This window comes from Buceros rhinoceros, unplaced genomic scaffold (genome assembly GCF_000710305.1).
Source record: "Buceros rhinoceros silvestris isolate BGI_N320 unplaced genomic scaffold, ASM71030v1 scaffold10581, whole genome shotgun sequence".
Taxonomy (NCBI): domain Eukaryota; kingdom Metazoa; phylum Chordata; class Aves; order Bucerotiformes; family Bucerotidae; genus Buceros; species Buceros rhinoceros.
Genome location: NW_010392514.1, coordinates 77,245 through 93,149, shown reverse-complemented (window position 1 = coordinate 93,149; position 15,905 = coordinate 77,245). Strand labels below are relative to the sequence as shown.

Genomic DNA, 15,905 nt, shown 5'->3' with positions numbered 1-15,905 from the left:
AGGAAGTCTAAGGCTCCTTCATTCAGCATATTCCTGATATTGGGGGTGATAAAGACTTCCTGAGGAAGGTGTCCCGCGTCCAGGTGAAGGTGGTAGAGGGGTGCTGCTGTGCACTGTCTCCAGGTAAGAATTCCTTCTTTATAAGGTTGTAGTTAGCCTGCTTCTGAGCAAGGAAAAGATGTGAAGGTGCTGTTCAGTTTAGGGGACCAGTGGAGACAGGAAACAAAAATACTCTATTTGCGAGCTGTAAATAAATACAGGAGCAGTAATGGATACCTGGCCAAGTGTCGAGTGCTGCTTCCTTGGATGTATCCTTTCAGCTTCAAACAGTTGACGGACTGGTGAATGTCACAGCCAGAAACTGCTCTCTTTTTTAATTATTGATGGATAGGATTGAAGACAATTGCTTGTGTGAAATATTTCCCATCTGTATCACAAGAAAGGACACTTAGGAAGAAACTGGTTTTATGATATATTCCCTACTTCTGTTGTAATTTGGATTTCTGTTACTAGGCTAATGACAAAAGTGGAGCTGGTTTACAATTCTATTTGTTCTACAAAATGAAAATTATTGTACTAGGAATATTAACACAGCTGGTTTTGTATACCAGGCAACATCAAACTGACTAAATTTATGGATTGTCAGTATAAGATGAATTTGTGTGTACAGAGTTTTAATGTAAGTGAGAATCAAAAGCTTTTTTGTTTCTAAGAACTAATAGCAGTCTGTCTTATTAGCCTTCTCTTATTTCAGAAAATGAGACAACGCTTCATGTTGTTTCATTTCTGCTTCAATTTTCTTATAACTTCACTGTATTTTTTGTTTGTTTGTTTAATTCTACTCTAAAAGAGATACAGAAGTATTCGTTGGAGTTCTAGGAAACCAATTTTGTTACTGCAGTAGGAGGTCATATGAGAAAAATGTTGTGTTTAGATAGTACTATCATTTTGATAGTATCTGGTGTTCCTCCCTTCTGCGATAAATTAAAAGCTGACTACTGCAAGAGTTCTGATAGTGTTTCCAGCAGTGCAAGAGACCATTTTAAGCAAAAGAGCAATGAGAGAATCCATTAATCCCAGGGATATTTGAAGTCTGGAGAAGTCTTTCATATTAAATTTGAGATAAAGCCTTCAGTAGTATTTCAGTTTTGGAAACTGTTCTAAAACTGTTGTTGGACAGATAAAAAATGGTTGGAATCAAAGCTGCTCACAATATCAGGTTTGTTGCTGAATTGGTTTAACTGAAGCAGTCATTGTTTGTTGAATTAGATCCTGAACATAGTCCTATGCACAAATTACAGCTTCAAGACTAAGAATTCTCTTTCTGAACAGTATGTGTTTTGGTTTGGTTTGTTTTTTTAGATACTTTGTAACTGATTAGATCTCTCTAGAAAAATAGATCTGTTCACCCACAGGTTTTTTTTTGTTTTATATCAAGACTCTTGCTTTTATTCATTAAAAAAAATTAGCAGCTGTTGAAAATGGTTGTGGTTCTGTCCCGTGCTTTTTTTGCATAAGATTGTTATTTGGGGAAGACTACTGATTTAATACTTGCAGTTATGTCATATATAAAGACAGTACTTTAGGATTACCTTTCATTTGTAGGTATTTTTATTATATTTGAGCTATTATTTTATACATCATTTAATGAGTCTTTTTGAAGATTTTCTTTCCTATTTAAGTGGGGTTTGTATGTTGGTGTACGTAATGTCTTGAATGTATAATTTTCTATGAGAACTGAAAATGCCTTTTCAATTTCCAAGATGTTTCAGAAATATACCACTTTAGAAGCCATATACCCTACATTAATCGTTCATGAGAAGGCAGACATGATTAGAAGTTATTGTAGATGATTAGTGTAATTGTTTACAGTGATATGTTAAAGTGTAGCAAATGTTTTCCACGTGTGGCACTGAGAAAAGGATAAAAAGCAGCTCTAAGAGATAGTAAGCCATAAGAAGTAGCATTGTGGGTAAGAGCAGAAGTCCTTCTCTTCCAGTAACTTAATGAAAGACTATTTTAAAACAGCAACCAACCCCCAAACAAACAAAACCCACTACAACCTAATGCCATCTTTTTCCATCACCTGGCACCAATGATTTTTTTTTTTTTTTTATTTAAGTGTTTTCTGAGCTGGGTGAACTTGGGACAGAATTCAGGATCTAGGACTGTAATTGGAACTGAAGGGGCTAATTCCTTTTATTTTTCTGAGGCATGTTTTCCTTCGCTCCCCTTCCTGGGCCTATGATTTCGAGTTATAAAACTCATACTTTATCTTCTTTATTTTCCCTACCTCTTTTATTCCTTTTTAACCTATTCTATGCTGTTAGAAGTTCCAGGCATGTATAGCGTTGTGATGTATTTGAAAGCTAGAAGTAGGTCGGGGTTTCTCTTTTCATAGAACAAGTTCCCTACTATCCCAGAGATGTGTTAGACTTAATGTGTGCTCTAAATTACTTATTTAATAGTACTTGAAATATACTAAATTACTTGTGTATCTAAATTACTTGGATGTGTAAAAGTCTTCCTTTAAGAAAACTACATGGAAGCTGGTTTTATACTCACTGGAGAGAATAAGGCCTTTCCAGGACTTACTGTCCTAAAATACACGTCTAAAATAGGCTGGAGCAAATGTGATTTCAGTCTGAACACGAAGCTCCTAATATACTAGTTCCAATGCAAGTCTAGTTATTGCTGATATCAAAAGCTGGAATCCCACTCTCAGTATCCCACAATTACAACCCTAGTGCTTCACTGTGTTCAGCTTGTTTGGAGTTCTTATTTTCTTTCCCATAAGCCTGCTTCCTTTTGTGTGCAAAATTTGGAACTGATGAATATGCAAAATGCGGTACAGAGTAGGAATTTTTTTGGTCTGGTCCTTTGCCCCTCCCCTGTGTTTAGTGCCTTCGATTTAGAGTTGTCTGGGGTGTTAGCAGTATAACCATGTTGCAGAGGTTTGAGAAGGAACATGATTCAGGAAGAAAAGATCCTCTTGTTTGGAATATTATAAAGAGAAACATGAGCTCTCAGTTCCATCTTCCCTCTGTGTCCTTGGTGAATGAGCTTGCCTTTGGTCTTAGAGGACAGAAGGGTTTAAGTCTTCAGGTGACTCATGAATTCAGTATAGGTAATGCCCCATTTAGTGACGTTCTGGATGTGTTTCAAGTCAGGCTCACAATATTGAGTTGTCTGATACCTTAATGTGTCTACAACTCTACAGACGCATGAAATGGTGCATGATGAGCTAGTATGTTGGCTGGCCTGCAGTTGTCAGCTTTTATCTTCTAGTTCATTGCTCATATTAGCAGATGCATTTATTCAATTTATTTATAATTAAAATTATTTTTACATTAGGAAATTATTCTTAAAAGTCTGGTAGTACTGGATTTATGTGTAGACAAGGTGATGCTGTCCTCTTGCAATAAATTTCTTACTCCCTTTTCAAGACTGTTGTGCTGGAGGAACACTTACGAATGCATCTTCAGTGCTGTTTGACTTTGTGTAGTTTCTGGGACTTGAACCTATCTATTGTCACCATACTCTGGGATTATTACAGCAAGAACCTGGTAAGTAGGTGAATGTATTAAAATATAAAATTACATGTCGACAGTCCTCAATTTTTAACAATTAACTCCTATTCTCTTCTAGCCAAGCTTGATTGCTATAGTTTTGTAAAACTGATTAGTCAATGGCACTACTCCTAAATTTGCTGTGTTTATTGAAGGAATCAGATTTAAATATACGCTATGGTCCGTTACATTATGTCACAATTGAATGAATTGCAATATATTTTTACTGTTACTTTTCATCAAGACTACCGATTTTTAAGAGCTTGTAAAAACATTTTGCACATTAATACAATGAATCTTTATTTTTTGAGTTCTGGTAGGAACATAGCCTTTTGTTTGTGTGGAAGATTGCATCTTACTGCCTTTGGAATGTTAGTGCTTATTGTTACTTACAATCTTTTCTGCTTTCCTTTATTATTTTAGAACAGTTGCTTTGCTGTTCCTTGGCTTGGTCTGAAGGGTCTGGCATATGTTAGTAAAACTTCTTTGTCAATGCTTGAGTTGGTGAAAAGTTGCTGTTGTGAACAGCAGGTCCCTGCTCTGTACAAGTCCAGCAACAGTTACTTCATTTTTCTCAGCATTTTGGCACGGATGATGAAGGAAGCAGAGAACAGTGGCGTGCATCCTTGGAAACAAATTAAAGGACGGTATGGCCGCTATTTCATTTTTCTCATGTTGTAACAGGTGTAGTCAGACTGCATGGCCCTTCCAGTAACGTACCAAAGCAAGGTGGGGACATGGTGCTCATGAGAAAGTAAAGGAGATGAAGGAGCCAGGGTGATTTATAATTTGAAGAATGCACTTGTTCCCTGAAGTTTCTGTTGCCAGCTGAGGCTGTGACAGGGTCCGAGAGCTTGTCCAAGAATCACCTTGGCATCCATAGCCTGTGTTTATTTACTTTGTCCTAGGCCAGGAATTTGGTACACTGCAACCTATGCAGTGGTACAGCCAAACTGCCAGACAGGTGATGTAATTAAAGCATAGAAATTCTGTTTGAGCTGCCTGCAAGCCATGTGTTGTCCAAGAATGTGCAGACTGGCTCTTTCTAGGCTTGCAATTTCATTTATATTTCCATGGTTTCCAAAATTTCTCACAATATTTTTTTTTTGTAAGGGTTTTAATTTTTCATTTAATTTTGAAACGTGCTAGTTAAGAGGTGTAGTCCATGGTATAGTAAAGCATAAAGTATATATGCTCTAAATAAAAACCCTGATGTTCTATATACACACTTAATTCTTTAAACTTTTATTATAATAATGAGATTGTACTTAGTGTTCTGATTTTCAGTTAATATAGAAGACTTAGAATTTGGGGTTTTTTAAAAAAATATTTTATTGAGTATTAATAAAATTAATTAGAATGTTATTAGGTAGTTAATAAATTCTTCTTTGTATGCAAACAGTAAGCATATGAAAAATGCACATGTGTATGCACACCTTACAAAATTATGTGGTAGGTTTCTTCCAAGAAAGAAAGGTTATCTTGGCTATCATAAAGGGAAAATATACCTAATGTGTGTACACTTCACAAGTTGTTTCAGTCAGTAAAGTTTGGGTCTAAAAATTGCTACAAGCTGCATAGAAACATACATTGTTGGATGCTGAATCAGTGTCTTGCTTTAGTTTAGTAATTTTAATTAGCCTGCTCCATTTTTACTAAAAACAAATTATACTATATTTTCTTGCTGTTATAGCTTGTTACTTTCCCTGATTTAGGAAGGGGAATAATAATACACAACACACTGTGTCAGTCTGCTCAACCAGTATTCATCATTTCTACCTTGAATAAATCAATTACACAAGTAGCAAATTTTAACAGCCTTCAGCTATGATTTTGGGATGAACTCTTGTTTTCAGCAGCTAACCAAGCATTAATTGATGCATGAAGAACGTAAATGCCTGTCAGTAGTAATTTACTACTAAACAACATTAATTGGATTTGCCATAATATTTGGTGGCTAGATTTGATAACCTCAGCACCATTTCCAACTATTTTTCCAGGTGACAGAATAGGAAAACAGCATTTACGGAAGTTGAAGTACTGTATGTGGAACTTAGTTTAAATTTAAGGTGAAGGATATAATCAAGGTTTTAGACACACAAGTCAAAAAGTTAAGCAGGCCATGGGCATCTTGTTCGTCTGTCGTAGGAATGATGACATTTATTTAAAAGTCCAGACCTGAGCAAAGGTCACAGAAAAGACATTTATGTAAAAGCTTTCTGCTTTTTGTCGACTGCTTTAAAGCTGCAAAATAGCAGTGCTTCTCACCCTCAGCTACATATGACCTGAGCACTGTCACGTATGCAATAATGCTTAAAATTTCTTAACATCTTTCTCCTGGAGAGAGGTTTCTCTCCCAAAAGCCTCTGTTTCCCTGTTTTCTCCCAAACTTGTAGTCCGGTTGTGCAATATGGGTTGGTACAGACTGCGAAGCACTGTGGAGAAAAGGAGCTTTCCATCACAAATCTTCCTATTCCTTTACTGCAGCAATGGGTAGGTAGATAAGCCTTTGATCACAGCAGCTGTGGCAGTATAGCATAAGAACAGAAATCAGTAGCTAAAGGAAGAAGGGTCCTTGATCTTTATTTTTTATTTTTTTTGTGCTACATGGGAATAAAGAAGTTTCTAGGGAAGTTAGAGTACAGGAATTGTTTTGCTGTTGCAAAAACACACCACTTGACAACTTCCTTTTGGCCTTCCAATTTTGGCCTAAATTTGACTGATGTCAGGGCATGGTGTGGAGGACACCCATTGCAGACAAAGTGGAGGAAGTCTGCTAACAACATTGTGCTCAACTTTGTACTAGATGCTGGATAAGAGAGAAGGGTTAGGCTGTACCCAGGGTTGAAAACTCTTAACATGTACCTTGTATTAAGAGCAGAAAATGAAATAGCATGTTTGTTCCAGTAGCCAAAAGAGTATTGGAAGAGGTTTTTGGAAGAGGATATCTGCAAACTAAAAGCATAAAAGTACAATTTTAGTCTATCAAGCAGACAGAAAATTGCATCCTTCAAGAAACTTCCCTGTTTTCTTTTTGTTTTTTTTTAATGTAGAATTTATTCCAAGTTCCATCGGAGAAGAATGCAGGAGCTGACAGAAGTGGGACTGCAGAACTTTTTTAACCTGTTTCTCATGCTGGCAGTTGTTGCGGAGACAGAAGATATAGTGAGTCGTGTGTTGGATCTTTTGGGTTTCCTGACTTCAGCCTCTGTCACTATGTCTCAGAGAGCTCTCATCTGGAGAGGTCATTTTGCTTTCATTTTAATTTACGTTGAGAAGAACATGGATATCAGTGTCCTAGCAGAGAAGGTCTCAAATGCTTTCCATGAGAAGGCAAAGGAGTTTTTAGTAAGCAAAAATGACTACACACAGAAACAAAATCTCTGGACTCTGCTTTCAACCTACATTGATGGTGTCCAGGAAGTGTTCGAGACCAGCTGCTACTTGAGCCTTTCTGAGGAAAAGTTGCTAAATGATGGCTTTACTATGCTGCTGCCTGCTTGTCGAGGAGCTGAACTGAGTATGGTCCTCAATTTTCTTCAGGTTGTTCTAGCCAGACTTCGGTAAGTTGTTTAGTTAAATTGTGGATACAGACTAGCATGTTGTTTTTGTGTTTTAGGTTAAACTGTAGTGTATATTAATTTCTTACTGCAATAGAGTAAAAGGAAAGAGAAATCTCTGGAGGACTGTGAATGATACATTAAATTTCAAAATACGCCAATACCTCACTGCATTTAGAGTCTTAGAAATATTTCCTTACTATTTCAGACATTAGGTTTGACATCCCTGATATTTTTTTACAAATTAGTGACCCTGTAGAAAGTCATCCAGTTGCTACTATTTCAGACAAAAGCATTTTTCTTTTGGCACAGGAAATTTCACAATTATCATCTGTACTAAATTACTGAACTTAGTGGGGTTCAGTGTTTGTGGTTTTTTTTTTCCTTCAGTGAATCTGATCTGTTTTTCAGACTCTTAATTCTATTTCCTATCTCTTTCTCCAATGTTGCAATCAAATACAACAGTTGTACAGATTTAAATACTTGTCTGGGGTTCAATACAAAGAAGGAAATCATGTTTTGCCACTTTAAAGCAGTTTTGCTTTGATATACTCGTTCAGCTTTCAACATCCACAATGCCCTTCAGTAACCATATTTTTGTCTACTGATGCCTTTGAGAACTAGTTCTCCAGTTTGAAGCCCAAACAGTGGTTTTTTTAATAAGATATTAAGAGGCAGCTATTGATCTGCCATTACTTCAAATGTGCAAGACAGATATATGTGGAAAGAGCTAGGGAAGAGAGTGTAATAGAAATAGGGAGGCCCATATGCAAGATCTCTCTTTAACTAGGTTCTTTGTTTTTGTCTAGTAGTTTGACTGCAGCTGTCAATAACTTATACATCCAAAGACAACTCTTTTTCAGGCAGTCTTTTGAAAAAAGATGAAGCACGAAACTAAGTTTAGTTGATTTATTATTTATTATTTCAGTTCAACTGAATGTATTTACTGGAATAAATTGGAGGCTTCAAAAATACTTTGACATTTTCTCCATTAGCTAATACATAGCATTTGTTGTGCTGTTTTTTAAAGATGAAATAGAGAGACATTCGAGACTGAAAAAGCTGCCTATTTTGTAACTTGGGGTTATTTCAAAGCTTTCAAGAACTGAGGTTTATCTGGTCCTCTTATAACAGAGAGAGGAGGGTCTAGAAGTTCATTACTGACTTCTTAGGTCATCACAGACAAGGTATAGGTCAGTATTCATACTTTTTTTTTTTTACAAAAAGCATGTCTGCTGAAATATTTGAATTACTGACATGCTCAAATACTAATTGGCATGAGAGATTATTAGAGCCTTTTTAAAAACAGTTCTTTATTTCCGCTTCTGTATTTATAAATTTGGCTACTGTTACCTACCTATTTATCCCATATACAGAGAAGCTTAATTCCTTGATAAAACACTTCAATCTTCAGGTTGTAGGGAACGGGAAAACGTTACTGGTCCTCTCTCCCACTTTGACAGGCTCACTGAAAATCGTCCTCTGTTGCCATACAAGTAAAACAAGACTGAAACCACTTTCTTGGTTCAGAAAATTTGGATGATTTTGTGCCAACCAGATGTAATTGGCTTACCAGACTGATCAGGCCTCATCCGTCTCCAAATTTGGAAAACTGTGAAATGGTTTAATGCCGTTCTCTTGCCTGTTTTTAAAAGCCAGGCAGACACAAGATAGTAGGCCTTAAAAAAAATGTAATTTTCCCATACACCGCACTCTTAATAATTTCATAGCTGTGTGACAGGGAATTTACAGGTAGGAAGGAAGTGAGATCACTGATTAAAGAGAGAAGCAGCTCCCTCTAGGCTGTTAGGAAATAATAACTTCATGTGCCACTTTCTGCTAACCCCAGATGATGGCTCACAGGAGCATTCTTTATTGCTGATTAAGTAGCATTATGAAAATACTGACTTGGTTACATTAACTAAATGCCTCAGTATTTAAAGCTTAAAATGTCAAACAGTTTTAGCAGTCCCCTTTAACATATCTTGTTGGATTGCTAGAATCGCAATCCAGGCTTCCCAGTTGCTTTTATTTGAGGATACTGTAAAACTGGCAATCTTTCATTTGGAGAGTGAGGGGTAGCCAAAAGCTCTTCTTTAATTATAGCTATTCATGCTGCTATGGTTAAGGGTCTGTCAGCATTTCCATTATAAACCTTTATTTTCAAGGGTTTGTAACACAGGAATGAAAACTTGCTCTGGGGTAAAACTTGGCATACAAGGTTTTGAAAGTACGCTTGTTTTCTTCCTTTCTTTTTCTTAAAAGGCATCTGAAAAGAGACCCACACCTTCACCATTTTTACAGTCCTGTGTTTCAAAGTAACCCTTTCCTGGTTTTTCTTTAGTTTTTCTTGTCTGCTAGAAACATACCAGTAGCTTTTGATTCTTGTATTTACTTATGCTTAGACTGTTTTAAATAACCTTTTTTTAAAACATTTTTTATTATTGTTATTGTGATTATTTTGGTGTCCATGTATTTAAATAGAACTATGACTTGGCAGGAGAACTAATTTTTATTAGTTTTTTATATGTGGTAAATGGATAATTGGAAACAAGATCCTACTTGCTGGCACTTCTTCCAAGTATTTGATGATCTTAGTGAGATACAGTATGAAGTGTAAGATTATTTTAATAAAATAATCATATTTAAAACATTAATTTAAAAACATATATAAATTAAACAGTAAACAATTGAGAAACTCACCAAAATAAAAATGCAAAACACTTCCTTCCTATGTTTACTTGGAGCAATCAAGACATAAGTTTTTTTCTTTATTTTTTGTTTTTGTCTTTAAGCAGTGTTCTAGAATCCTGATTTCTTTTTTTCTTTGTTAATGAAAGGTAAATGCAGGATGCTTGCACATGTGTGCTTTCATTTGTTCCTGATCTCTAGCACTTCCCATCCTGAGGGCCTCATGGCACAAAAAGAAACTCTAGGTTAATAAAAATAGAGGCATTTAATGGATTTGACAAAACTCACTATAAAAATGGACACAGGCTCAGAGAAATCTGCTGAGTGCCTGGAAACAGTAGGTTCTGGCATTGCAATATGTTATTCTTAAAAGAAGTGCTTGAAACATGTTAATATGTCTTTTATTGTAATCAGATATTGCTCTGACACGAGCTTTCTCTCATTATCATCATTCTGTCATTTGGGTTTTCTAGGTATTAGCACTGAGTTAGAGGATTATAAAATGCAAGTACATGCCCAGGTGTAAAATCACTGCTGTACTCCAAACATCTTTGCCTAGTTTCAGGGAGAATTGCCACAGATTCCCAAAAGAGAAATGAGAAGTACCACATACCTAATAATATAATAAATGGTAATCTTATTTTTAAAACAATTCCTGCGTATTTATGTCCGTTTATACCATTCTGCCAGTGTTGAAGGATGTGAAAAGTTAATGAAAATTTCAGTGTGTAAATTTCATAAGCTCTACAGGAATACTAATCAGGTAAACCTGTCTCTAATTAGAAGTTACATTAATAATTGGGCCATGGATAACAGCAGAACTGGGTGTTCCTATCTGTTAGAGTGTGTCTAGCCTTGAGGTTGTGAGAGAAATCACGATAAGAATGGATTATCCAGTATATCTTTGCTATGGAAATGTATAGTCATTTGTAATTTTTTTGGTGTGTGTTATACTTGCCATCAAAACAGCCTGTGGGAAGCTTTCCGAGACCAACAGAAGTCTCTCTCCCCCTCTCGGTTACCATGTAAGTCAGCAGATAAGCTCAGGAGGAGAATAGAAAGGTTCTCCCTCCTCCCTCCTTTTCTTACCCCTCAGGGGTTTTAGTGTTAGTCTTTGTAAAATGTATTTTATAATGTTGACCTTCTGAAAAACTGTATCCAAAAAAGTTTAGAAGAGCATGAATCTTCTTTTACCTATCGCATCCCATGAGTATATTTAGAGATACCAGCTGTGATGTCCTGATAAGCACAGAGGGCACTCTGTGACTAAACCGTTGAACTGAGAGTCGGAATACCTCACTTTGGCTCTAAGATCTCCCCGGCTTTAATGAAAGACCGTTAGAAAGTCGTTAAAAGTTACTATGAACTTTGTTTACCAGTATGGAAAAAGGCAAGAAATACTTCCTTTTTGATTTCACAATGTAGATCTTATGCTTGGGGAGCAAGTGTGCTTGCCCTTACTTGACCTATGGTTTGAAGTGTTTTTAGGGCTTTCTAAAGTTCTGTTATTCCATTAATAAAACTGAGGTATTAATGTATAAAGAAAATCTAGTCTCTAAATGCTTTAGAGCATGGGAGGCAAGCACTGATTTAGAATATAGCAGCAGTTTGAGGTTTTCTCTGTCTAAATCCTAAAGGGTAATCTATTACCATCTTCTGTGGGAATACTGGATGTGTTCTTAACTACAGTTGTTGCCTTAAGGTGTGGCTCTGGTAATTAAAATTGAATTTCTCTTCCTTCAACTTTATGTGGAATTTGAGGGGTTTTTTTGTTTTGGTTTTTGGAGGTTTTTTTGTCTTTGGGCTTGTCTAGTTTGGAGAAAAGGAGGCTGAGGGGCAACCTCATTGCTGTCTACAACATTCTGAGAGGTGAAGTGGAAAGGGAGATGCTGACCTCCTCTCCCTGTTAGCCAGTGACAGGATGCATGAGAATGGCTCAAAGCTGTGCCAGGGGAGGTTTAGACTGGACATTAGGAAGCATTTCTTTACCAAGAGGGTGGTCACACACTGGAATAGGCTTCCTAAGAGGTGGTTGATGCCCCATAACGGTTAGTGTTTAAGAGGCGTTTGGACAGTGCCCTTAACATGCTTCAACTTGGTCAGCCCTGAATTGCTCAGACAGTTGGACTAGATGATCATTGTAGGTCTCTTGCAAATAAAAAATCCTGTTCTGTTCTAGAAGGACATTAAGAAGAACTGAAAGAACAAAAGCAAAGGACCTGCTGATAGTTGATGCCCAAACAAAGCCAGTCTTGGTAGATACCTGAAGGTTAAGATATTAAAATCTAGTACTTAGACATCAATCGTGAGGGTACACAGCTCTGTCCCCTGTGCTACAGATTGAAACACTTTTCTGTGTTTTATCCATTGTATTCATTTTATCTACCCAAAATTAATCCACATAAGCTTTCCGTGGCCTACTTGACAGCAGTACAGGACTTACTGTTGTGAAATAATAAATCCACAAAAAAAAGATAGTAAAGTCATATCCAGGTGTACCGAGATCCTGCAGTTGTTTAGAAAAGTACGTGCTCCCTGAAGGACAAAAAGCGCAGATTTGTTTTCTGATGGAAGTGTCTCACTTTTGGAACTGTTTTCCCCAAATAAACTTTCCTCTCAGTTTTCCTTCTTTTATTCTTCACACAAGGTCTGAGAAAGGCTTTTCATATGAATTTTTTTGGTTTTGTCGTGGATTTTAAACAAAGAAATACTTTTACCAATGGAACCATTATATGCAAGTAGCCTTCTAATCTCTTAATTTTGATTGTTTCTTCATTACCTTACAAGATATATATTTCTTCTCTCTTTAGGATATCTCTTGTCAGATTTAAGGCTTATTTAAAATGAACAGAAAGCTGAAGCAATTTTCTTTATACCATTTCAGTCTCCTAAGGCCTATTTCCCCCTGGTGAGCTCATAGCAACAGGGGGGTTTAAGGGAATTCAGCTTTCTGCAAATTAATGTCTCACATCATGAAAATTCAGAACTTTTTTTTCCTATATCTTGAAAAAGTAATACAGTGAGTGCGAGTATTATTTCTTGCCAGCGGGTGGAAGATGAATGATTTTGTCACAGTTTTACTGCTTGATGAGCAGTGTCCTGAGGGTCAGGCTTAAGTCTGTGTCACTATGCTGCTCATTACTCTTGAGCTAAATAAGGGCTGATTGGATCTAAATTGCCTAGCACATGGGCCGCAGATGAGCTCAGTGAGTAGGGGATGACCTGCTATTCAGGCTGGGAGTAACCCCGGTGTGCAAATGCTGCATTAGAACACCGTGGGAGAATGAGAGGCTACCGACCGCTGCCAGCAAAAGAAATCGAAATGTAAAAACTCTTTGATGCTGCAATGTTAGAATTTGAAATGTAGGAAGTGACAGGTTGATGGTACTTATCAGCTTTGGCTGGATTAGAGAACAGTGTCATCTTGCTTATATAATGACAGAAGAATGAAGCTAGCTCCCAACTACTTTGTGGTGCAGAGCTGCTGCTGTCAGAGTCAATGCTGCCTCCTACTGACAAGTCTGCACAGAAGGATGGAGAAACCAGATGGATAGCTGGCTCGGGATGACATTCCCAGACTCTCTAGTATATGAAAGCACACTCTATGTCTCTGCCTATATATTCCCGTATGTTTCTGGACTGCTTTCTTAGCAGAGAATCACAAACTTGATTGATAAAACAGCAAGTGTATGTTTTGGGACAATAGCAAGCTGCTGTCATCTTCAAGAATGGTTAGACAAGTCATCTATATGCACTGAACTATACATGTGCATGTGTGAGCTTCACACAAATCATTACCCTTTGTACTCTTCTCTCCATTGGTAGCTCTTGTGAAAGAGGTGAGCTTGGAGAGGACACTTAATTTTTAAGTGCATGCGTGTTTTAAAGAAAGTTGACCTTTAAAGAGGACAAAAAATTCTGAACAGTTTTTTTTCATTATGCTAACTGAACACAGGAATATACTTATCTTAATGGAAGAAAACAAAAGCCAAGCAAAGCAAGGGTGCGGAGTACAACAGAGATTGTAGTGGTTTATGCAGTTCTGAAAGATTCAGTTCAGTAGAACAAGATTTTGGGGTTTGTTCCCCCCACCTCCATCTCTGGTGCTTTGCAAAGTGAGTAAGAATAGGTACAGTGATGATAAATAGCTTCTTGCTTAATTTGTTTCCAAATTTCCTTCAAATTCTGTTACCCACAGCTGTAACCTACGCACGTCAGCTTCTCTTACTACGGATTTATGGGACCACCTCATTAGCAAAAGCAATTTGATGCCCTCATGAAAGCAATGACTTAATGAAGGGCTGAATCTAAATACATTCTGTGCTTTCTGTTTACTGTTTCCTGTTTTTCTGGATATATGCTATTTGATTATTCTTCCCCTGGCATGCTTTTGCTCATGATGAACTTTCTTTTGGGACACAATACAACTTCCAGTTTACTTGTTTCTGGGTATCATAACAAAAGACAAAAAGAAAAGAAAACAGCAAGCTTACAAGTACAAACAATCTTTCTGTAAAATGGTGTGAGTCTATGGGAATGAGAGAGAAAATTTTCATAAAGAACATAATTAATGTGAGGCTTTAGTGTTACTTGTATTATCGTAGTATTATCAATGTTTTATGGTGTAACTTCAGATCACTGAAAATGAGGATCTGTTTAGCACAACTAGTAGATGAAAACGAGCTACAGAGTTTGTCTGCGTTTGTACGTGGACATAAAGTATAAGGTATTTCTCTGTGTTCCAGAAACATAATTTAAAATTACTTTGATATTCTGAAAGAAAAAAAAAAATCATGAGCAAGAGGAAATAGTGAAGGCCAACAACAGAAACTAGGAAGGAGGAATGCTAATACACCATCTGGAATGCTTGATGTGGCATCTGTACTGTTGAAGTATGGAGAGGTAGTGTGTGCTATGAGGTGAGGGAAGCAAGGGCATCGCCACATCTGGGGTTGGTTAGAGTGAGGTAGTTACCATAGTTGTTACACCATCTGCCCTTACTTGTAGACTTTGCTGCTTGCGCAGCACAGATAGCTGCAAGGTCCGGTATTCTGTCCTTGCACGAGCACAGTTTCTGCCTGGCATGGGAAGGAAAACCAAAACTGGTTGTGAATGGTAGTTCAAGTGGATTCCCTGGTATCTTAAAAAGGGAGAGGGGGGTGGATATGGTACTTAAGTGTTCACCTCTGTTTACATGGATATTTATTTATTTGCATTTATAAGACAATAGTGGCTATAAGAAAACTTGCCATTTGATTGAAATCTATTGGCCAGCTTTTAATAGTGACTTTCTCTCATGTACGTAGCCTGTAGGCCTCTAGGAAGCAGAACTTAATGTGACTCTGCTTAAGAAAAAATACATTATTATTGTGGGATGTTTTAATAAAACTTAGGCAGATGAGAGGAGCTGCTTGTTCTGTCTTTTGTTCCACACGCGGTTCTTAATATGTCAGTTTACAAAACATTTATGAATAATTTGAAAATTAGTCACAAAAGTGAATGTTGAGAATAGGAAGTTTGTAGAAGTTTGAGGGAACTGTTTTAGTAGCGAAGGTTGAGGGGAGACACACTAGAAGTTACTCAGTGTGTAAGAGGATGTTGCAAAGAAGGCAAGTTGTTGTTCTTCATGCCAGTGAAGAAGGAATTGGCTGAAACTGGAGCAGAAGTTTAGCGTAGTTATTTAGAGTAGGCTGCAGATGTCAGCCCTTCGGCAGGCTGCGTGGGAGCTTTGTGGAATCGAATTTTTTTTCTTACTTTTTTAGACAGCACATTAAACAAACCTCTGCCAGAGGGTAGTCTTTTTAAGCTTACCAGACTGCTGAGGTGAACTCTCTAAATGGCTCTTGAGATGCTTCCCTGCCCTTCATTTATGTTTCTGTGATTTGATATTAAGGAGCCCTCAATATGGCTGGTGACTTAGTAGTGAGGATGTTTCCTCAGTGGTGCTTTTCCTTGCAGAACAAAAATGCAGTGAAATCAGAAGGTGAAGAAACCATACCAAAACTGTAACCTGCCATAAAATTTAACTTTGGAAGCCTGTCATTCATTTTGATTTGTGGTATTCACACTTCTTAATTTCTATTGG

At 37.1% G+C, this 15,905-nt stretch overlaps 1 protein-coding gene across 1 annotated transcript in view; it reads left to right on the top strand.

Annotated features, from left to right (window-relative positions):
• The window catches only part of MMS22L (MMS22-like, DNA repair protein), a gene marked incomplete at its 5' end in the record, with an annotated part of 67,517 nt that overhangs the window by 2,759 nt on the left and 48,853 nt on the right, over positions 1-15,905 (top strand). Inside the window, 3 exons of the mRNA XM_010144515.1 lie at positions 3,447-3,566; positions 3,993-4,216; positions 6,623-7,132. Of these exons, the coding sequence (XP_010142817.1) occupies positions 3,447-3,566; positions 3,993-4,216; positions 6,623-7,132 (854 nt within the window). The remainder of the gene's footprint in view (positions 1-3,446; positions 3,567-3,992; positions 4,217-6,622; positions 7,133-15,905) is intronic.